At 40.3% G+C, this 22,442-nt stretch overlaps 1 protein-coding gene and 1 long non-coding RNA gene across 12 annotated transcripts in view; one reads left to right on the forward strand and one right to left on the reverse strand.

Moving 5' to 3' along the window:
• The window catches only part of GPAM (glycerol-3-phosphate acyltransferase, mitochondrial), a 44,908-nt gene that overhangs the window by 22,188 nt on the left and 278 nt on the right, over positions 1-22,442 (reverse strand). For 2 of the 11 annotated variants that reach the window (XM_030487268.1, XM_030487267.1), the window contains exons 1-4: positions 8,946-9,089; positions 7,426-7,555; positions 5,365-5,487; positions 2,411-2,484 (exon numbers count right to left, since the gene is read on the reverse strand). In XM_030487268.1, the coding sequence (XP_030343128.1) occupies positions 2,411-2,484; positions 5,365-5,487; positions 7,426-7,555; positions 8,946-8,971 (353 nt within the window). In that variant the 5' untranslated portion in view covers positions 8,972-9,089. Of the gene's footprint in view, positions 1-2,410; positions 2,485-5,364; positions 5,488-6,281; positions 6,382-7,425; positions 7,556-8,915; positions 9,220-9,241; positions 9,320-9,517; positions 9,602-22,442 lie in introns of those variants that run through there. The other 9 variants (XM_030487274.1, XM_030487271.1, XM_030487275.1 and 6 more) reach the window with 9 other exon arrangements.
• On the forward strand, positions 14,367-15,303 carry LOC115608453. Its single transcript, XR_003991545.1, has 2 exons — positions 14,367-14,513; positions 14,914-15,303. It is a non-coding gene; the product is annotated as an uncharacterized LOC115608453 (long non-coding RNA).

Here is a 22,442-nt window from a genome sequence, read left to right on the forward strand (position 1 = left end):
TTTGCTTTAGCTACCAACACTAAAAACACTTTTTTGGTAACCTTTTCTTCTTTTCCAGTGTTTTTAAACACCCAGTCATATGTACCTCCTACGTACTTCCTCCTTGCAAAGTTATAAAAGTAGTAGAACCACTAAATGATCAGTAAATCTCCCTACACATTCAAGTGTTTAAGTAAGGCTACTTAGCTTTTGCGGCCAGTCTCTTTTCTTTTAACCCTGTTCTCTCCTCTCTGGATCATATCAACAGTAATTACCTGAGAAAATGTCATTTTGAACAGTTTTACTAACATCACAGACGATGCACGTGATACACAAAGGGCTAAAATCCAGTCCCCAGCAGTGAATATTCATTACTATTTTCCCTCCTCACCATCCTTACTTACCAGGCCAGGACTGGACAAGCCCGCACTCATGCAGGTCACTCCCCAGACAAAACAGACCTGGGACCCCCGAACAGCAGAGCTGATGTGATGGGGCATAACTAACAGCTGGAAGAAGAAATTTAGTTCTGGCCATTCATAAGACTAGAGCACTCTGTATTACGCAAAACCCTGTCCTGAGGGCTGCTGCTGCAATGCTGATGCTACAGTGAGTGCCCCAAACCGAACCATGGATGGCAATGCTCATGTTGGTTTCCATGCTGGAGTGCTGCCAAGATCTCACTCCTTGTTGTCACCCACGTTACTGATCTTGGCTGTTAAACCTCCCTACCACATTTCAGTAAATTTATACATGGGTTAAAACCAGCTAGGAAAGATGAGAAGGAATGTTTACACTGCGAAAGGGCAAACCACCTGAGTGCACAGGCCACTTGCACTATAATCAACATGAGTGCACATACACAAGCCATCAGCACAGTCTGACATGTAACGGTTATACAAATACTCAGACCATCTCGAAGGACAAAGAATTTTGCTATTCGTGTTGCCAAGGAAGTAGACTGGTGACTCTGCTTTAAGTGCCTTTCCATTTTCCTGTTTTCATCAGAGTTTGAGCACCTTATTGATCTTTCCAGAAAGCAAAGTTAGGTATATGTTTCTTTCTGACAACAATTTTATAACTATGAACATATCACAATAGCATACAGCTACTGCAGGGATCTGTCAAGGTATAAAGGCTTCTACATCATTTTACAGCTTAGGCACTACATAGCACAATTAGAAAAATCTGTTTTCTAATAATTTAGCAATGATAGAAGACAAAAAACATGCAGAGTAGACCCAATCAAGATGTATTATAAAACTGACATATTCACACCTCAGAAAAAGGCTGTGCTAATGCCTCAATGCAGATACACTACACTAGGAGTTAAAGAGAATCCCTCTTGCTTTCTAAGGCCAAGAAACTGTGACTAGGTAACCCCATGGGACCTCAGAACTTCATTAAAACTGCCAATTTTCATACTATAATGACATCCTGAGCTAAAGGCATTTTATTTCAGAGTAATTCATTAACCCGTATTTTGTTGCCTTTATATTCCTAATTTAGGTAACACTGACCATTCAAAACCATTCAAGCATTAGACCTTTGAAACTAATTAAAAAAAGTTAACATTATACACTATTTCTGTTAATTTTCTGTATTCTAAACCACAAGCTCCACTCTAAAAGACATCATTAATTCAAATTGAAGAAAGAACAGCCTCTAACATTAGCTTCCTCCCTCTCAAGCATGGCACAATGCTGCCTTTCTTCCACTCAGAGACTTTGGCTCATTTCGTTTGGGCTGCTGGCCTCTCTTTGTTTGCTCTGACTCTACAACAAACTCTGCAGGATCTGCTTATGCTAATGATTACTGCAAAAACCTTAGCAAGCATTATTAACTTTCCAAAGAACAGCATAGATTTTTGTGTACTTTCAGTATCTTCATCCAAGAACACAAGATATATTTCCAATAGCGCAAAGATACATCATCATTTTTAGGTCATCTACACCATCCTTCAGCAGCTGCACTTTGCCACAGAGGCAGAGGAGAGACAGTCTCTCAAGACATGTTCAGATTTAATTGTCACTAGTGACAACAGTCAATGCCTAAATTGTGCGCCAGATCTGCTCAGTAAATTTAAATGCAGCCTGAAGTCATTTTGAAGCATGCGAATAAAGCAGTATGTCTTAGCATTATGCTATGGATGCTGCATTTGTACTAAGGAGAATGGATTTAAACATGCTGGTTTTTGTGAAACAGGTTTGACCCTTACATTCCTTGTCTATAACCCCAAAGGACTTTGCCCAGCTCCCAAATACACACAGCCAGATATAACAAGTACATTACTTTCCTGAAGTCAGCACCAGTTCCTGCATTTTAGGACAGCAATATACACTCACTCAGTCCGGACTATCCTAGAGATTTCCCTGTCATAAAATCAGAACACATTGAATTTTGAAAGCAAAAGAAAGACTTGTTACATTACCTTGTATGTGTTTCGTTGATATATATGACATTACGCAGACCCAATGAAGGAATACTAGCATTGAAGAAGTTATCCTGTAAAACCGAGGAGAAAAACAAAAAAGACTAGTGGACTATTTCATTACATAAGAATAGTTGTGTCTTTACATTCATCATAACATTTAAGATAATGCAAAGTTTTTCAGCTCTATTACAAACCAAAGCCAAAGCAGAGAAGTGCTGAACTTGCTTATTAAGTACACACAAGCTGTTCTGAAATGAAAATGAAATTCAGAAGGTCACTATTCCCACTCCAATACTTTCAAAGCATTCTCTAGGCTTTACCATACATACAGAATCATTGCATACAGAAATGGTTGTTTTGATTGCATTCTTCAAGTCAGAATATTTTATCATGTTCTGATGTAATATAAACCAGGACTCGTCATAATACAGAACCCATCTTTGAGACAGAACTTCATTAAGCCATATTCAGTATTAGTATAATCACAAGCCTTTTGATGCTCAGCCTGTTACATCCAGTTTGCCAGCAGATCAGGCATCACATAATGGCAACTAAGGGTCAGGATATTAATCCACGGTTAAGTGGCAAATCTCCACATTCCTGCTCTACCTAAACAACAAACTCAATCCAGCCTTCTTCATCCATGGTACAGACACTACATGCCAGGCTATTAACTGTTCTGGGACTAGTTTGGGAGCAGTTCCACTTTGGATAAACAAAATATTCCCTGGCAGGAAGACCTAAACTTTAAACTTCCATATTCCAAGTAAGTACCTTGACCAAGAGGCTAGCTTCTTTCTGCCTGTTTAATATTTAATTATAAAACTGGTACCACGCCAAAAGTGAATTACAGGGACTAAACCACTGGGACTGTGCATGTCAAGGAAGACAAAAACAAGGCAGTGAAGGACATAGGTGGTTAACAGCTACAGCAGAGCTGCAGAACAGCCTCACGACTAATTCTGCAGTGGGAGTCAGGGAAGAGTCTCATTTATTTATTTTGTTTAGGACACACCATTTGCCATAACCTCAAGGTAATACTAATTTCCTTGACTATTTGCTGGTAATGTTTTGTGGATCTTGAAGCCGATGAAATGTTCTGGCAAAAAGAAGTGAAATGACTTGTTCTTGGTCTCACAGAAAATCAGCAGCAAAGTTAATTACCACTCAATGCCCAAGTCCAGACCAGTGCTCTATTAGGCTACAACCTTGCTCTGTGAAATTCATCCTCTAGCTGTAGTGTCACACTTTAGCTTTTCCTTATTTAACTCTTCCCCGACCCTGTGTCAGGCAGAGAATGTGGTCCTGGGAGACCAAGTGAGCTGATAAAGCATCTCCATGCTCCTGTGAGGAAGAAGCCCAGCTCCTAACACTACATCCTACCTTTTCCCACTGAACACTGTCCCTCACCTCTTAAATTATACCACCTCTAGCATTCACCATACCCCCAAACGAGCCAGCTTCATACAGGCAAGGCAGAAAACTAAGACAGACAGACTAAATGAATAAATAAAGCAGGTAATTTTCTGCTTGGATAGTGAACTTGCTCAACCCCCAGGACAGCAGGAAAGAAAACAAGAAGGAGAAGCTAGGCTTCCCACTCCCAGCACCAGCAAGCTGTTAGTTTGGCCAACACACTTCGGTAAATTTGTCTCACTCATCTAACCCTTTTTCTTAAGAGAATTAATGAAACAGGCAGCTCAAAAAAAAAGTGAAATATATGGAGGCTAATGAGGATCTGGTTTGTTATTGTCTGCTGCATTGTGGCATAAGGCAATAAAGGGCTTAATCAGGTCATGCCCCTTTCTTAAGTGGGATCTCAGGGTAGTTAATTAGTTTCTTACTAAATGTACAAAATACAGAACAAGATTTTTATTTTTAAAGCACAATTCCCAAATTCAGAGGAACAGCCTAATTACTAACACACTAATTACTAAATGTATAAAGCCCTAAGTTGAGGATTCTTACACATCTTTTTACAAGTCAAAACATTCAGGTGTCTGTTAGAAGTAGTCTCAGTTTATATAACTGCTTGTCTTGTTGCTTTTATCGTACCTAGCCTTCACAGCACATTTGGATTTCTAGCTCACATTTGTATGTCATTGCTGCAATTTTCTATTCTGGCATAGGAATAGAGCAAAATAACAACTTTTCCTTGGTCAAAGAAACAAAGGAAATTTTCACTCTATTCCAGCCCAGGCAATCAGGTTGCTCAGGGCTGGTACAACTAAGTGCAATTTAAAGCCCAGGGAGTACGCGTAAGTCAAGTTACATGATGAACTGATTGCAAATTGCATTATGCCATTTATCAGCATTTTGCATCTTCAGCTTATGGAAAGCTGACCATCGCAGTTCAATAAAGTCCACATTTTAAATCAGGTTGTGCAACCTCTCTGGAGCCACCATCTTGACACTGTTCCCAGCAAACATCCCCACTATCATAACTGGCACTCCTTGTTTACAGGCTGGGCAGAGAAGCCAGGAATCAGCCAGGTGTAGAAAAGCAATCCATCTTCTCAAGTACAGGATTGATCTCTTCGAGTTTGAATGGAAGCATATTTCTCACTTTCAAAACTGTACTTATTCTGACAACAGGGAATTAAGTGTCCTAAAAGTAAGTCTTAACACTCTCATACGCACCAAATTTCCATTATTAATCTAGCAGAGCAGATGATTTTTTATGTACAATTTCCTAGTCCTAAATCTGAAGACCTGGAGAGTTTTGTGCACGGAGTAAGTCCACACTGGAAAGCGGGAGACAAATCACCACAACGGATCTGTGACACCCATTATTTCCATGACAAAGAAATATAATCACAAAGGTGAAAAGCTATATTCCTTTATGAAGTAAAAACATTGTGGCCTTAATTCTGAAATTAAGAAAACTACTGAAACTTCATCATGCTGCAGTTATGCGTTGTCAAACATAATCCATTCCATAATCTTCTTACCCGGCTCTGGGGAGTGCATACGTAGCAACATCGTCCCACAAATGGCCTTTTTCTGCCCAATAGAGTCTCTTTCCATTTTAAAGTAGCGGATCGGAAGAGAGTGGGCCTAGAGTTACACTCTCCCTGCAGAACAAAAGAGTGCTGTGTAAATAGCCAGAAATACATGTTTTACTGTGTTTGTGAAAACCTTGAATAAGACACACAAATAATTACCCCCGGAACTACATAAAACTAAGACAAATTTTCCCAAGATTTTTCTAAAATAAATACTATCTCCAGATGATGTAATTTTATAATATAAAAGCAAAATCAGTATTGTACTTATGTAACTTAAGCACTGCAGTATTTGCTGACACACAAAGTTTTAAAATAAATAACAACTCTAATAAGAAACAGCAAGGAAATTGACAGCTGAGAAAAGTGGAAGAAGTTAACAGCAAATTACACTTCCAATAACGTAAGGCTGCTTACAATATGAACAATGTATTTTAAGCTTTACTGGACATCACCCTGTAGAATTGCGAGAAGAGACTGAATGTATGAAAAACATTAACTCCATTGACTCTGGCTCTTTTTCAACCAGTTGTATGCAAAGTGATATAAAAAAGGAACTACTGTGCCTTCTCCACTGTCTTTCTAAAGATTATAGAACCAAAAACTCCAAGTAACTGCATTCACAGAACACATTCTCTATGCTAGGACACAAAGAAAATACACTTGACTACAATTTTTATAAACACGTTGATTGTTCCCATTGAAGACTACTCAATTACTGCTTGCCTGAGAATAAGCCCTGGATTGCCATTTTCTGAACCATCTACCTTTCTAATAAAAGGAAAATTACAGAAACAAACCAAATCAAAATGTTGTTTAAAACAGCACATTTAAGTGGAAGAAAAGCAGGGTAGAATCAATACCTTAAGCCAGCATAAGGGCTGGAAAGCACAAATACAGATCATCACATACTCAGTTAGAAAGCCAGCCCGGTGAGAAACAACCAAAAAGTTAAAAGCAACACTGATGATGCCTAAAAACTAAAATGCGCATATATCACATTTGGCCAATATGAACTGGTCATTATTCCAAGGCTAGGTTTTCCATCTGAAATAAACAAGCATAAAGATGCTAAGCCTGGCCCAATTCCTTCTGTAATACTAACTCTAAAGTTAATCAACTTTCCAACAATACTGTCTTCCTTCTACTTGCCCCCAACCCCTGACTGAACTCATCACAACTGTCTTACAAAACCTCCTTTCTACTTCTTTTGTCTTGCCTGCCTTTATCCCACTCTTTCACAGATCCCTTGGTCAGTGCAGCTTGCTGTCCAATGTAACTTCATGTAGCTAGACAGAAAACCCAGCTGCCAGGACATCTGTCCTTTCCCTCAACTCTGACCATGTCTCCAACTCTTCTGTATCAAGTTGAAACCCCTCCTCTCCAGAACACGTCTAATGCTTCCAGACCTCTGCTTTTAAACCACCCAGGACCAGCACAGTCCCCATGGGCTCCTTCTGCTCCACCCAGCCCTCTCTGCTCACTGACCCCTTTGCCTCCTCCAAATCCCAAAACTCACTCCACAGAGGACACAGACTTTTAATAGACTCCTTATTTATAGCCACTAAATTTTCTCTGCCTCTTGTATTGCACAAAAAGCTCCAGCTACAATGGCTACACAACCATGCATCTTTAGTTTCACACTCCTTTTCACTTGTGCATTTCAAACTACATGCTTCGGAACAGCAACGAGCTTTCTGTTTGACCTCAGTCTACTCCACAATGGGATTCTGCACATTTACTTCTATATAAAATGATTAGTAATATCACACCATAAGACTGTAAGACTATCAAAAGGGTTTGATGAGGTTTTTCTTTTCTAGCAACATTTTTCTTTGGCACACCACTCAACTGTTGGTTCCTCCTTATATTTCAAGTTAAATTAAAACCAAACTGTCTCACGCATGAGAGAGGCGATGCCTCATCTTCATTCCTCATAAAAGTCCAGCTTTGACTTTAAGAAAAATAAGATAAATACTGCCAGTAATATTCACAATTTTCACTTACCCATTCTTCATTGGAATGCTTACATCTACTGATACTGCATTCTGCTGAGGTGGATAAATAGGAAACATCTATTGTTCCAAGGGACAAAGCGCTTTCATCCATGACACAGGAGTTCAACTGAAGATCAGAGCTGCAAAATAACAACATACATACATATGTATACACACACATACAGAGAAACACATATGCTCACGTACAATTTTAGTGATGGGTATCTAGCAATAGATTAGCAAGTTGATATTTTTGCACCCTTCAGTAGAAGTTAGGTTCTGAAGAAGTCTCACTGCAGAAATCAGCATGATTTTGATAAAAAAAAAAAACACAAAAAAACCACCACAGCACATTCAATTTCCATAAACAGAGTACACCAATCAACTATCTACATGTTCTTCTCTCCCTGCTTTTCTTCCCATTATTCAAAAGCTCAGTGTTGTCCTTTTGTGCTTTTCCACTGTTCCTCACTGCCTGGTTTAAACCATTCTGCCACAAGGATACACATTTCAGCCAGTTTCCAAAGTTTACTATTCTCTTGCACCACAACCTCACTCTTTCATCATCTGCTTCCCAAGGACACCCATTATCTACAAAAAAAATTTCATTAAGGCTCTCTCCCAATCCTATCACACAGTATATTTTATGTGTCTGACCCAGCTGTAGTCAAACCAGTTTGCAAACTCCTGGGAAAAAGGAGTGCTGTGTACAAAAGCACAGCCTTAAATCCAAATGTGCTGCTGACACAGGTGACATGACAGGCTTATGGGATTAAAAAGCAGCAGAGAAGTCTAAACTTGCACTATTATTTTAAAGTGGAAGTTTTATTGTTTATGTAATAAGCATGGTAAAATAATTCTCCCTTGTACAAAATAAAGTAGGCCAAACACACCAAAACAACTTATTGTTGTTTGAGAGATCTGCAAAAGACTGCAAATCAAACTGCTTTAAGCAGGAATCCCAGCATTTTCATCTAGAGAAACTGTGAAGTGGCAACACAGCCTCTTCCATCTGCCACCGCAAAGAAACTTAGAGCACCACCAAGCTACGAGACGCCAGGAGCGAGACTGCTCCCAGCCTGCACACGAACACTCTCAAGAGCAAGGCCTAAAACTTCAGTGCAACGCTTTGTCTTTCTCACCACCTTCTCCGAGCAGACACAAACCCCTCTTGTGATACCTCTCTGCGCAGAGCTCCCCATACAAACCGCATCTAGCGTACCCACACACAGTTATCTTTGCACAGCCCGAGTACTTAAGTCATCTTTTTGCTGGCTCTTATACTCAATTTGCTCAATACTCCATACTTTATTAGTGCTCGAGCAAATCGGTATCTAAACCACCCAATAAATACATAAAAGGCGGCTCGCGAACGCTGAAAAAGAAATGTGTCCTCCTTGTGCTCAAGGTGACCTTGGCTGCACCGGCAATACACAAAAGATGAACTTCAAAACCCACGCCATCAGAAGCCTGTTTGAGCAAGCGCAGCCCCATACCTACCTCAAGCAAAATCCTCCCTCCCTCGCTCACACAGCCGCCCCGCAGCGGCACGCCATCCTGCGGGCCGGGAGCCGCGCTCCGCGACCGCGCACGCTCACGGGAGCTGATACAAAAGAACACCACGGCGGCTGAGCGCGGGTACGGAGCTGCCAAAGGACGGGCCCCGTAAGCCCCCGGCGGCGATACCCCGCACACTTCCCCCCCGGCTGGCCTCCCTCCGCGCTCGCCTCCACACTCCTGCCGGCGGCTGCTGGCCGCGGCCCGCCCCGTCCCGCCCCGCGGCTGCCCCTCGCCCCGCCCCGCTGCCGGAGGCGGCACCTCCGCACCCGGTTCCGGCGCTCGCTCGAACGGCGGCTCCCACCCGCACCGCGGCCGCTGCCCCCTCTGCGTGTCCGCCGGGCCGCGCGGCGGCGCCGGGCCTGACGCGACTTCCTGAGCGCCCGTCGCCATGGTGCGGAGCCCGCTGCTTCCCCCGGGGCCCGGCCGCTGCTCCTCGGCTGCGGGCCCCGCTGCGAACCGCCGTCCCCCTCGGCGCCGGGTGTGACCGGCCGCGGCCCCCACAGGTGCACGGGCGGCGTTCGGCCGCCAAACCGCATCCCCACCCGCTCCTCCTGGCGACAGACGCTGTTCTGCTCTCAAATCAGAGCTGCCAACAGGGGAAAACTGCTGGGAAAGCGATGTAACATAGAGTTTTAACGGGCTTGCAGCGACCGTGGGCTGCAACTGCTGTTGAAATGAGAGCAGTTGCGGAACGTTCGGGACAGGCATCGATCTGCCCACCTGGCCTTGCAGCCGGTGCCAGTTTGCCTTTTGCTGAGTGCAAGAGTAAATGTTGATTGAGATTGCTGCATATAAACAAACATGGGCTGAGAGGGGGTTTTGGCTTTGGCAAACTTGGGCTATTTAAAGATAGCTTTTCCGTGGCTTGAGTTACAGAGCCGTGGCAAAGGGAGTACCCACGTTTCTTCGTTGAATGTCTTCACAATTACTCTAAACAATGCAACACAGTAATAAAGTGACAGAATACAATACATCATTTTATGCTAATGCAAATACAAATTTTAGTAACCCAAGGAGGTATTCTCTTAGAGGCCTCACTTCTTGGTGTTACTTTGAATTTATTACGAACAAGAATTGTTCAGTAAGAACTGCAAACACTTTTCACGCAGAAAATGTGTAAGATGTGATAGAGAAACCCCACACTGTTGCATGCCTGTGTGAGTTGCCCTGCTTCCCACAAAGGAGTGCCTCCCAGGGAATATCACACAAATACTAGACCTGATACTTCACAAGCAGCATTCTGCAGTTCACGGGTTAGAAGAGATTTTGAATCTGAATTTTCCTCCTTTAGCAAGACAAGATACTCTATTGTGTTGCAAGGTAGACTATGGAATATAAGACTTTTGAAATAAAAAAAATACAGTAAGGTGATTAAGTGAAATGTGCAACTCAAAAAGTTTGTATTTCTGCATAATACAGAGTGCAGCATTTGTGCATAGCAAAGCACCATTTTTTAAGGCATCACATTTTGTATAAAGGACAATCTCTAACTGTATTTCTTACAGCACACACTGTAAGTTTTCTCCCAGTTTTCTTATAATCTGGTCCAAGAATTTCAAATTTGACCAGCAGTTCTATGTGTCAGTTCTAGTGAAGGAGATGGTTGAAATAGTGCCAAACATCCACTTTCATGACGTGGGCTTGAAAAGCAACCTAGCCAGAATCTCTGGCCTCTTCTGAAGTACAAGCCCATAACTGTCCAGCTTTATAACAAAGCTTTTGACTTTATATCAATTTTTTTGTTGAATTGATTTCCTGAAGGTCAGCTGGGAAAGAGGGAGCAGATTCTGCTTTTAACTGGGTCTGCTGCAGCTAGGTGGGTTTGTAACTGCTTCACTCATTAGAGTCCAGCCAAGGAGGCCATCAGTATGGAAAGAAAACAGACTGAGAAGCACAGTGCTACTGTCACGTTTGTGTGATCTAAGTTATTGCATCCTCCTCTCTGCTCCACTCACATAATGAGCATCTCATTGACTTGGTGGAGTAGTTCGGGCCAGAGGAGATGTCTGATCTCCAGTTCTGTGGTCCAGCCAGTCAGCAGGGCCATGTCCCACACTCAGGATTGCATGGAGTTTGTTGTAGGTGCATTGGAAGCATCAGAAGGGGAAACCCTGAACTCCATTCAGAAAAGTGAAATCCAGTGTTACATCATGTATTTTCGTAACTCTTTGCATAAAGAGCAGATCACAGTAGTCAAAGTCCCAGTATAATGCTGCAGCCCACATCCTGATCATTGCTCTGATGCTGCAAACATCAGAAGGATGTGGACCTGTTGGAGCATGTCCAGAGGAGGGCTACAAAGATGATCAAAGGGCCGGAGCAGCTTTCCTATGGAGATAGATAGGCTGAGAGAAGAGAAGGTTCCAGGGAGACCTTAGAGCAGCTTCCAGTGCCTAAAGGGGCCTACAAGAAAACTGGAGAGGGACTTTTTATAAGGCCATGTAGAGATAGGTCAAGGGGTAATGGCTTTAAACTGAAAAAGGGGAGATTTAGATTAGACATTAGGAAGAAATTCTTCCCTGTGAGGGTGCTGAGGCGCTGGCACAGGGTGCCCAGAGAAGCTGTGGCTGCCCCATCCCTGGCAGTGTTCAGGGCCAGGTTGGACACAGGGGCTTGGAGCAACCTGCTCTAGTGGAAGGTGTCCCTGCCCATGGCAGGGGGTTGGAACTGGATGAGCTTTACGGTCCCTTCCAACCCAAACCAGTCTGTGATTCTATGATTACTTCCAGGATGGGTCTGTCTGTGTAAAACTGTGTGCAATGGGGGAAGCCAGAGCTGTGACTAAAGTGGCAGGATTATCTCAGAAATCACATTGGAGGAAATTATTCAGCAATTGGATTACATGAAAACTGAATATAACAGAGAAGGCAATGAATGGTTACATCTAGTGTCTAAGAAAATGCATGAAACACAAGGCAGTTAAAATTCTTGTTAGTGTTGTCTAATAATTTTATTTGATCCACAGAATTTGTATTCTTAATTGGGAACTTCTTAGTAGCTACTTTACATTATATAAAGGACAACTCATATTGCTTACATACAACTTTACCTTCTCGAGGTATGGAATCATTTTGATTTTTTTTTACCCCCTTCCAGACATAAAAGTAGGGGATCAAACAGTGCATTCAATTTCAGCATGCTATAATGTAACTCAGAGCAAACTCTCAGCCAGTGAGTGTAAAGCAAGTTTGTCTGCTTTGCTTCCCCCTATAAAAGATGAACTGTAGCACATTCAGAATCTAGTATAGATCTTTGACCATGTTGTTTTCCTCACACACTTTAATACTCTTATCTTTTTCATGTTAACAAAATAAATAACAAAACTGTTATTTATTTATTATGATAAAGGCTCAAAGGCTTTATCATAATTTTAAGCAGTCTCCAGTCTGATTTTAGTATAATTTATGAGAAAACTGCTTAGGCTATTCTCTAGACTGTTTTGAAAAGAATAGTAAATAGATACAGTGTTTTACTCAAATATAGTGATTCTGTGCAATAAAAAGTTGTTTCAGGTATGATTGTGGAGCAGTTTTTTCCTAACCTTAGAAAATTCTTGGCTTATTGTAAAGTAAATCCACAGATAATTTTGGAACTCACTTTAAAAGGACGCAGAGTTACTCCAATGGAAATTGCAGCTCAGATCTTTTTACAGGACACACGGGTGTAAATCCTCAGGCTTAGGAGTAAAATCTCATTTCAGTACTGAGAGCTTGGTGGTGATGTTGTGTTGCCATGGAATCAAGCAAATGAGAAAAAGTTTGGAATGCCCTACGGAAACAGCCTTTCAGAGCTGCATGTGCTCCAAAAAGCTCGAATACCGCTGGGTCTCACTTCTAGTAAAGAGAGATCTCTGTCCGGCTTCCATTGAAGCCCATGGGAGGCTTGCCACTGACCCCAGTAGGAGCAGGAGCATGCCTAAATCTTGCAATCCAGCTTTTAAACTTCTTCAACTGAGGTGTTTACTGTGCCAATGAGTCCAGGGAGGTAATTTGCATGTGATGGCAAATCAGCAGAACCCTGGCTTTGTGTGAATAAGCTGCTGACCACATCGTGCATAGCAGCCTGCAGATGAGAAAGAGCTGGCAGGACTCTTCTTTTAAATAATGATTAGTCCTTCCTATGTTTAAATTCCTCATGAAGCTTCCAACGGAGTTCAACAAAGTACCTGTTTGCTAGACAATGCTGTGGGGAGGAGGAGGGAGAAGGGACGAGGGGGACTTCTTTTTATATTGCTTGTACCCTGGGTCTGTGCTCCCAGCTCATTCCCAGCGATTCCCATGATGTCACTTTTAGTAATGGAGACATGTTTACAAAAGAGTACACAGCATCCTCTTGAAAAAGAAACTTTCAGCCCTGGGAGTGCTACAAAAGTTAGAAACCAAAAACGGCGTGAGGAGGGAGTAGAGATTCCAGACAGAGGTTCTTTGTTTCCCATGACCGAACTTGACCTCACATGACTATTAACGATAATGAATATGCAATTTGGCTGTTGCAGAACTCAATGTCAGCAGCATTGCCTTTGGTATACAATATATTAAGAGCATCTCAGAATGGCAAGTGGCCATGAAATGGACTGATAAGATTGTACGTAGAAATGGTTTGGGTATACTTTATATCTCCTTTCAAGAGAAATGATTTCTTCTATTTCATCTCCTTTATCTTGAGAACAAATGCAAAACTCATTAAAAGTACATTCACTCCCTCCTGTGTAATATAGTACATCATGTTTTTGTAATTTCTTCTCATTCAAATATCACATTTATTACTGTAATTTTGGAGAGATAAAGGCATTTCAGCTCAGGCTGCTTCTAGCTTTTCTCTTGAACTTGTTACATTAGTACAAAAAAGGCTTTTGTTCTAACAGAACAAAAGTGGGATAAAACCAGTACAACTAACTTTTACACTTGCACACTTAGCCTCATTTATCTATCAAGCAATTACACACATACCTATGTTATGTACAAATCAGGAGATCTTCACTATCCACAGGAATTTCCCAACATTTTTAATTTAGGGATAATGAATGACAGAATTTGGAACAAGATTCTCCCATACTCAGACCTTGAGCAATTATCTGCCATAACAATGCAAGCTTCCCCATGCCTGCTATGAATAGAGAGTACATTTTGTAAGGGTGGTTATTTCTAGTCTCTCCTTTTGTTTGCTGAGGATATTTGCAAAGCTGACATTCTATCTGAGAGTTGATTTTATCTGAAAAATAGCACAAATGAAACAGCTAATTTATTGTATATAGGTCCTAAATACTCTTGAATACCCCAAAGATACTAGCCATTTGTCAATTGTTAAAAATCAGTGTGTGTGGGGTACTCTGCTTATACAAAGGATAAATCTAGGTTTCTATTTGCAGGTATTTCAAGTTTTACTAATGACTATGTCAAGCCCAATGGACCACTACTTGTTGCCAATTTGCCTGCAGAAGACAGACGGAAGATTTTCTTCTCATCTGGTCCCCTCTCCAGGAATGCAAAGCTGTTTTCCATCCCTCCAAACAAACAGCTAAGAAATAAAGGGCTAAAGGTGAGGGCAGTATGGACCATTCGGGGGAAAAAAAAAAAACCAAAAACCAAAAACCCCCCAAAAAACCCCAAAAAACCAGCATCTCTTTAAAAAAATCTGATTCATCCTTGAGAGACTGCAAATTGTTCTAGAATAACTCGCCCCTAATTATTATGAGATGCTAGGCAAGTCTTTCATCAGGATCTCAAAAGGAGGCGGTTTTCACTGCTTGTGTTTGTTCTATTGTGCAGTTGTTGGCTTTAGAAGGACTTGTCATATCTTATAATTTAAAGCACTGTAGATAATGGAAGTTGGAATCACAGGCAGCTCTTTCAACCACCAGTGCACAAGAGTCTTTGCAATAGATTATGTGACCCAGGTGTTGGATCGCATGATATCCCACTTTTCCCCTCATTTTCAGGTATTTGAGAACTTAATCAAGGTGCTGCTGTATGGGCCACTGGAAGAGTCTAAATGCCTCCGACATGGAACACCTAAGACTTGGTGGTGGGAAATTTTCTCAGACTTCTGGGGACATATTTCCAAATACCTTGGGAGGGTTAGGAGAGTGTCATAACTGTTCTGACCTGATACAATGATCCTGATGCAGGCTGCCATATATTGCAATGAAGGCTTTACAACATCAATATTTTCCAATCTCCCTTTTGATTCTCTCTTCTGCAGATTAACAGAGAGCCATGTGCAAAGGGCAACACACCCTGCCCCCCCAATTCACCCAGGCAAACAAAATGGATTCACTGATTTGGGCTTTGCAAAAAACAAGCAGGAACTAAAATTTCCCATAAATGTCTATGGAATGTCTATTTTTTTCTGTTTTGATAAGTCAGTCTCCCTAAAAATTACAAGGTCTCCAGGCTTTAGTTTATCATACATATATACAATTAATTTTAAGTAACTGAAATTTTATCTCTGAGCACAATCAACAGAAAGTAAACTATAAATTTTGTTTCAGCACTACAAAATTAACTGAGAACCCTGACAAAAGCAATTCTTTTTTGCCTTTGTCCTTCTCTTTACACTAATCTGGCTACACCAGTTGTTACATTTCAATTCTGACATTCAAGTCATGTTGAGCAATTTTCCCACAATGTTTCCCAAACAAAAGCATTTTTTCCCACTCCCACTTGTGTGTCTCCTGGATCTGGAAACTGCAGAAAAATATCTCCTTGTTTAGGTCCTAAGACCCAGTCAATTATTGTATTGCAGTGTAGATTTCACCATCAATGATAATTTGACCAAAATGATACGAATTGACCCAGCAAAAGCATGCTTTTTCAGTTACTAAATAACAGATATTCATCTCACAACATGATAAAACCCTCCTTAAGGCTCGTGCTTTTTGCTGCTTGAAGAATAACTTAATACTTTCCCAAGCACCTTATACCTTTGTGAGAGCAGAAATCTTATTATGTGTATATCCAAAACTATTGAATTGCTTAGTTATTCCAAGATAGTCACCTGGAATGGCAGGGATCTTGAAAAGGGTATCATCTCTTGCTAAGAGATGATGTTTTTGCAGCTCTGGCCTTTCCCCTCTATAAAAGAACAGTGCATATTACTAGCTTGGTATTTCACGCATGACAAACCATTGCTTCAGGAAAATTACATGGGTCATAGCATGACAGGCTGGTTTCATAAAGCTGTTTGTGGGTTAGGACTGAGTCACTCCACAGCCTTTTCAGATTTAGGATAACGCAGGATTATATATGCCTTGTTTATTCTTGCTGCACTTTCACCTTTCTTTCTCTCCATAAGAGTGGTAAAGCAACAATGGTTTCTGGAGGGTTCTTGCTTGTTTTATGTTTGCCTGAAGGGAGAGATTAGTTTACACATTCCCTTGCAGCAAAGTACCCTTGGCTGTAGGACAGAGGTGTTTTGAGCCAGGTCTTTTGTGGAAGAGAAATGATTGGTGCCTTTCATTAGGACCTAATCAACTTACCCTGAGGTACAAGAGAAGGTTCTATCAGCTTTTGCCTTTAAAATGCCAGTCTTGCAGAGACACAAAGTTACAAAAAAAGCCCATTTCATCCAGCATAAAAAATTGGGCACATTTGAACACCTATCGATCAGCATGATTTACTGAAAGTGCCACAGTAGTTCAGGTAAAAGAAAATTGGTATAATGTATCGTAGAATTCAGATTGAAAGGCAAGATGAGGAGCCTCTTGAAGCAACAGTGTCTTATTTCTTCTGAGAAACTGGAAAAAAACCCCAGTAAACTGTAGATACCAGTTCTGCATTTTGTGATTGACTTTTTAATTTTTAATGTTATGGACTGACTACAGTGGTCTGATTCTATGAAATATAAAAGGTAATGAGTAGGCCAGTCCACTTTGAATGTGTATTCAGAGATCTGTTTTAGTGGTCAGAATATATCAGGCATGCATTGCCTTGGGATCTTCCTTGCAAAAGGTTTTCTTCTCATTTTCTGTCTGTGCTACTGCAGTGCCTCCAAGATCAAACTGAGCTCCACCACTCAAGCTAAGAGGTGTTTCCCCACCAGATTTTTTCATAAAAGAACTTTCTGTATATTTTCACTTGTGACGTTTCTCAGATATGTTTTTGTGGATATTTAGTATTTCTTATGAAACAAGTTTAGAATGTGCTGATTAAGTTAATGAATAAAAAAAATACCTGAGAAGTGCTGGCCAGTCTGGAAACTGGAGAAGGCTTCTGTGCGGTTAAGAAGTAATTTCTGGAACAGCCTTTCAAGAAGAGTATTATATCAGCCTGAAATCCAACTACATCACAGGATCATCCTTACATTTTTGGCCATTCATTATTCAATTTCAGCATCTCTGTAGATCATTAGTACATGTAGGCCAAGAGGTACCACTAGTAATCCTAGTATGATGAAACATGGAGCAAAATTTCATAGTTTGTTTACACGAGGAGCACTTGTTGCTAAAAATGTCTTAGTTACTATATTTTAACTAATATTCCAGCACTAGCATAGATATGTTCTTTTTCTGACCAGCCCTCAAAGTGAGACCCAGTACATTTCGAAACATGATTTATTTTCTAATTAGGTGTTGTTAAGTCTCGTAAAACCTGGGTCAGGCATATCTGGAGAAAAAGTCATCCATATCTCTGTACTTGCAAAACTTGGAAGCAGAACAGTGCATGATCAAAGAGTCCAAATGCCATTTTGCAACTTCGTGTCAGTAGCATGATCCAGTCTCCCTGCTCCCTGTTCTATCTATTCCTTTGGTAAATCTATGTAGGATGTTTCCTGACCACAGATGTGCCATGTCTCATCTTCCTGTAGTCAGGTGATATTCAGAATTGAAAAAGGCTCCATACAAAGCAAGGTATGCATTTTCAGAGGACCACAGGAGAATATATATGCTGATGGAGCACTCCAGTGAAGAAATGCCTTAAATCTACCTTTTGGGGCTTGAAATTGAAGCCCCAATGGGAATTGAAATTAATAATTTAGAAAGGTATTATATTAATGTTAGAGAAGGAAAGAAAGTTTTATTATAGCTAACAACATTTCAAATTGCAACTCTGTCCACAATCCTGCGGATTTAGATTTAAAATTAGATTCAAATACATTTTTGCTGAACTAAAATTCCTTTCGCCATTCAATTCTCTTCAATTTCTTCTTTTCCAGGCTAAACTCTGCATTTAGCGCAACATTTGAGACAACCTTAGATTCTCTTTCATCAGTACACATCATGACTTAGCCTAACTAAAACTAGATTAAATACAAGAAGGGCAAACACAATAAAAGTAGTATAAAATTAAAAAAACCCCACAAGAACAAGAAATAACAACAAAACACAACAAAACCAAACCTAGTGAATGTTGACTATGTCATCTTCTGATGCCTTCTCTATCTACATGTTATTGTGTTTTAGCTGATATAGCCTAACATCCTTGGGGTAAAATCATAGCATGGCAAAAGCCAATGACAGAACTCCCACCCATGCTCACAGTGATATGTTCGATGAATATCACAAAACTTATACACTACATGACAGAATAACTGCAGATACCTACTTTCTGAGCCCTATTTGAACTTACAGTCTACACTTCTGTATTAAGCATTTGACATGTAGGGAGGATTTTAATTAATGTAAAATTAATTCAACCAATAGTAATCTTTGAAACCATGCTTACATTATCACTTTATCAGTTGTGTTGTGTGCAGGATGCCTCATGGAGCTGCAATCTATGCATCCTTATGTAACAGGCATTAAGAAGCAGTTACACAACTTAATGCAAACACCGACAAATGGAAATCCATGGCACAGGCAGGATCTTGAGTAATCATCAAAGCAGTGCCAGAAAGTAAATTCTACCTACAGACAACATTTGGGTTTTTTTTCATGTTGAGTGCATTTCAGGGGATGCTCTGCATTTCAGTTGCTGGTAGCCATAATGCAGAGTCTGCTACAGAGTGGCTTTTTACTGTAAACTGTTTATCCTTCAAAACCTGTTAATACAAACTTTGACCAAGGCTGCCACAAACTGTGTGTGCAATTCAACTCATATCTTTACTGACTGCAATAATAAACTTTTGGTCTAAAACAAACAGGTCATTAGCCAACAGATACTTTTGTGCACAGTGGTTGCTGGGGCCTCTCTCCTCCTGCCATCTCATTTTTCACTCAGTTTTCACATGCTTAGAGTGTGATGTCTGAGCACAACTTCACAATGCCAGGGCCTCGCAGCTTCCTCAGATTTATTAGAATTTGAAGAACTCCATTTCTCTGTGCACAAAGTTTATTAGTGTCCCTTACTTATGACTGCTAATTCAGGCAACACTTTTATCTCAGGTGTTAACTTAGGTCACAGGGTATGTCTAAATTCAAGCAGCCATGCCCATATATTCTAAATTCAAGAAACAATATCCAATTATCATTGTACTACCTTCAGAATATTCTTTAAAGTTGATGCAATTTCTTGATAAATAAATTCTATTTTGTACAAAAGGAGCATTCCAAGACCCTTTTCAGGTACTTTATAATGCAGCAGCTGAAGTGCTATACAAACTGTTTTATGTGACACCTTATGGTCACTTTTACATCAGTAGAAATTGGGATGACTACAAATTTCTACTAGTATAACAAACCAGCCTGGTTTTCCTCAGCCATAATAAAAGGCTGACATGCATGGCAAGGCATAACTTTGTGGTGAGAAATACTCTTTGAAAGATGCGTAGTTTATCACAATTTAACTACATTAAATCTTTAGAAATCACTCAAGTATTTTAAACACCATCAGGGCTGGAAGAAGACACTAACAGAGCTCATCTTTTAACCCATGGCATTGCCTGCTTCCTTGACTGAGGTGTTCACAATGGTTTAAGAGGTAAAGTGTTTGAATCAGGTACATTCAAACAGCAGTAAAATAGTAGTACTGGGTGACTGCGACACACAGAATTGGGCTGTGTTCAGGGGGAAAATTTGTTTTTTACCTTTTTCACAGCCTGATAAGAATCCACCCATCGAACTTTACTTCTAACCCAGTAGTCTAAGGAGGCATTTTATTTCCCCTGTTGAGACTCTGTTTTTAGGCTTCCATCTCTCCAAACATAATCACCAGGAAATACTTAAATACACACATTCAGTCACTGAAAGGCCTACCCAACAAAGCCCAAGGACCAGGCTTAAGATTCACCTGAAAACCTGACCCATCCTAATTTACCTTTCCTAATGTTTTTCCCTCCTCTCTCAACAGAAAGAAAATACACCATTCTCCTTTGGGTTTTTCTCTGGTCGAAACTCACTAGTAACAAAATATAGCCCTCAGCTGGGAGGTCTGCAGTGAGCTAGATGGGGAAACAATATCAATCAACCTGGAAAATAAGTCATCATCAAAACCATCATGTTGGTCCAGCCATAGAGGCAGCGGAAGGGTGGGAGGAATAACTGAGGGAGGGGCACAAAGTGGCAGAGCCATTAGAAGACATGTATGTGGAGTTGTGCTCAGAGTCATATCCTACTGCTTGTGAGGAATAGCTTTGTTTCCTGTTGTTGAATGAGAACACAAACATGGGGGAGGGAGAGCCCCAGTAGAAAAACAGACTTCATAAAGAATGGGGTCAAATCACAGCTTTAAAAAGTACATTCTTTACATGATTATCCAGATGAAGACTTAGTTTTGTTTTCTGGGGAAGAAAAAAGGGAAAATAACTTACTCATAACAGGCCTTTTCCCTCATTTAAATTCCCAGTTAAAAATAAAAAGTAATCAGTTTTGCATGTAGTCTGACACTTACATTTACCAGAATATAATTGTATTCATTCTCTAATTTAGCTAAATTCCATTTGTCAAAGCCCTTTAGAGCACAGTGGTGTCAATGGGAATAATCACCGAAGTATGTTTTTCTTGAACAAGGTGTTTTCCTCAATGTGATGTTTTGCTACAAGTTAAATCCAATTCAGGCATGCTTGTAAACTCTATAATTAGGCTGGTAAGGAATGTAATCTTTTTCTTAATGATATAGGTTTCCAGAGTGGTTTCTACCACCTATGGTTTGGAAACCAGTATACTGTCATATAGGCTACTTCCTTTCATTTGCGTGCTATTGGCAAACTGCCGTTTTATGCGTGGTTAAAAACTCTGCATACTAACTGAGGATCTATGAGTACAGAAGAATCTGGGAAATGTGATGAAGCATTTATTTACTATATTCTGCATTACTTTTACCTTCATCTCTTAATTTTTTTAATCCTTCTTTGTATTGGTTATTCCAGAATTGTCTGTCATCTGTGACATCCTAACTGTTTTGCTTTAACACAGATAAATATAAAACATCATTCCACAGACTTATTTTTAATCACAGATTTCTCTTCCTCGATTAAAAAATATTAATAAAGTAACAGATAAAAAGATAACTGCAAACCAAGCAGTGATTCTGAAAAAAATTAAGCTGCTCTGCCCCAAATAATTCAGTTCATTTTGCCCATTGCAAGACACCTGAGAACCATCTATTTCCCACCCTTCCCTCTGCCTGCAAGCATCCTGAACACTGTATGGCCACCTCTAACTGTATTTTCTTTTCCTTTTATGCAAGAAAATAATGACAAAATAACCAGCGTCTTACCACATCCAGCCGATGTGTGGTCATGAACAAGGACATAAATACAATCTATCTGGGTGAAGCACGCTTCATATTTAGAGGCGAGGTACCCAGGAGACATGCCAGGGATGATCTCTGTCCCCTGCTATTTTATCTGTCTTGCTAAGGCATTTACACGTCTCCCATTACTGCAATGCCAGAATATATATGAACATGCGGCTATTCTTACCACACTCAGATAGGATAGACAGATTACATGGGTTATCCTAGGTCAGAAGTTTGAAGCAGAACAGATCGTTGCACAAGCTTTACAAGCTCTTTTTTGGTAGAAGGTGTTTACTGACCATTTCTATATAAATCAAAACCTAACCCTATTCCCAAAGTATCCAAGTGTTTCTCAAGCATTTATGCTAAAATAGTAAAGAAGCCCCATTTTGAAGGTTTTATTGGACATGAATGAATGGCTGAGATGAAGTGGTGTTTGACTTTTAGTAGTTTCTTTTGGTGCTGTCTTGACAGCTATGGCTGTCAAGATAAATATATTTCATAACAAGACTTTAATATTTCTATTTTAGTCAATGATTTTAATCACAGAGTGCTCAGGAAGACTATATTTCCCCCATTGCCCACGTGGTCATAAAATTGAGTTAATTTCTGTTAGACGAAGATGTCACTAACCTACTCATGCCTTCAGGTTTTCAAAGTTAGACTATCTGAACATGCTTTAAAGCAGCATTATACCTGAAATTGATTTGGAAGCAAAGCATAGCTGTTTACATGCATCTGTAAATTATACTCAAAGTATATGAGTATAATCTTGTTAATTTACTGAAGCCAACAGTGAGATTTCTGGGTGGGACACAGTCATGTTAACATCTACTGTGAGTGATGTAAGTTG

Source organism: Strigops habroptila, chromosome 5 (genome assembly GCF_004027225.2).
Source record: "Strigops habroptila isolate Jane chromosome 5, bStrHab1.2.pri, whole genome shotgun sequence".
In the NCBI taxonomy this organism is placed as follows: Eukaryota; Metazoa; Chordata; class Aves; order Psittaciformes; family Psittacidae; genus Strigops; species Strigops habroptila.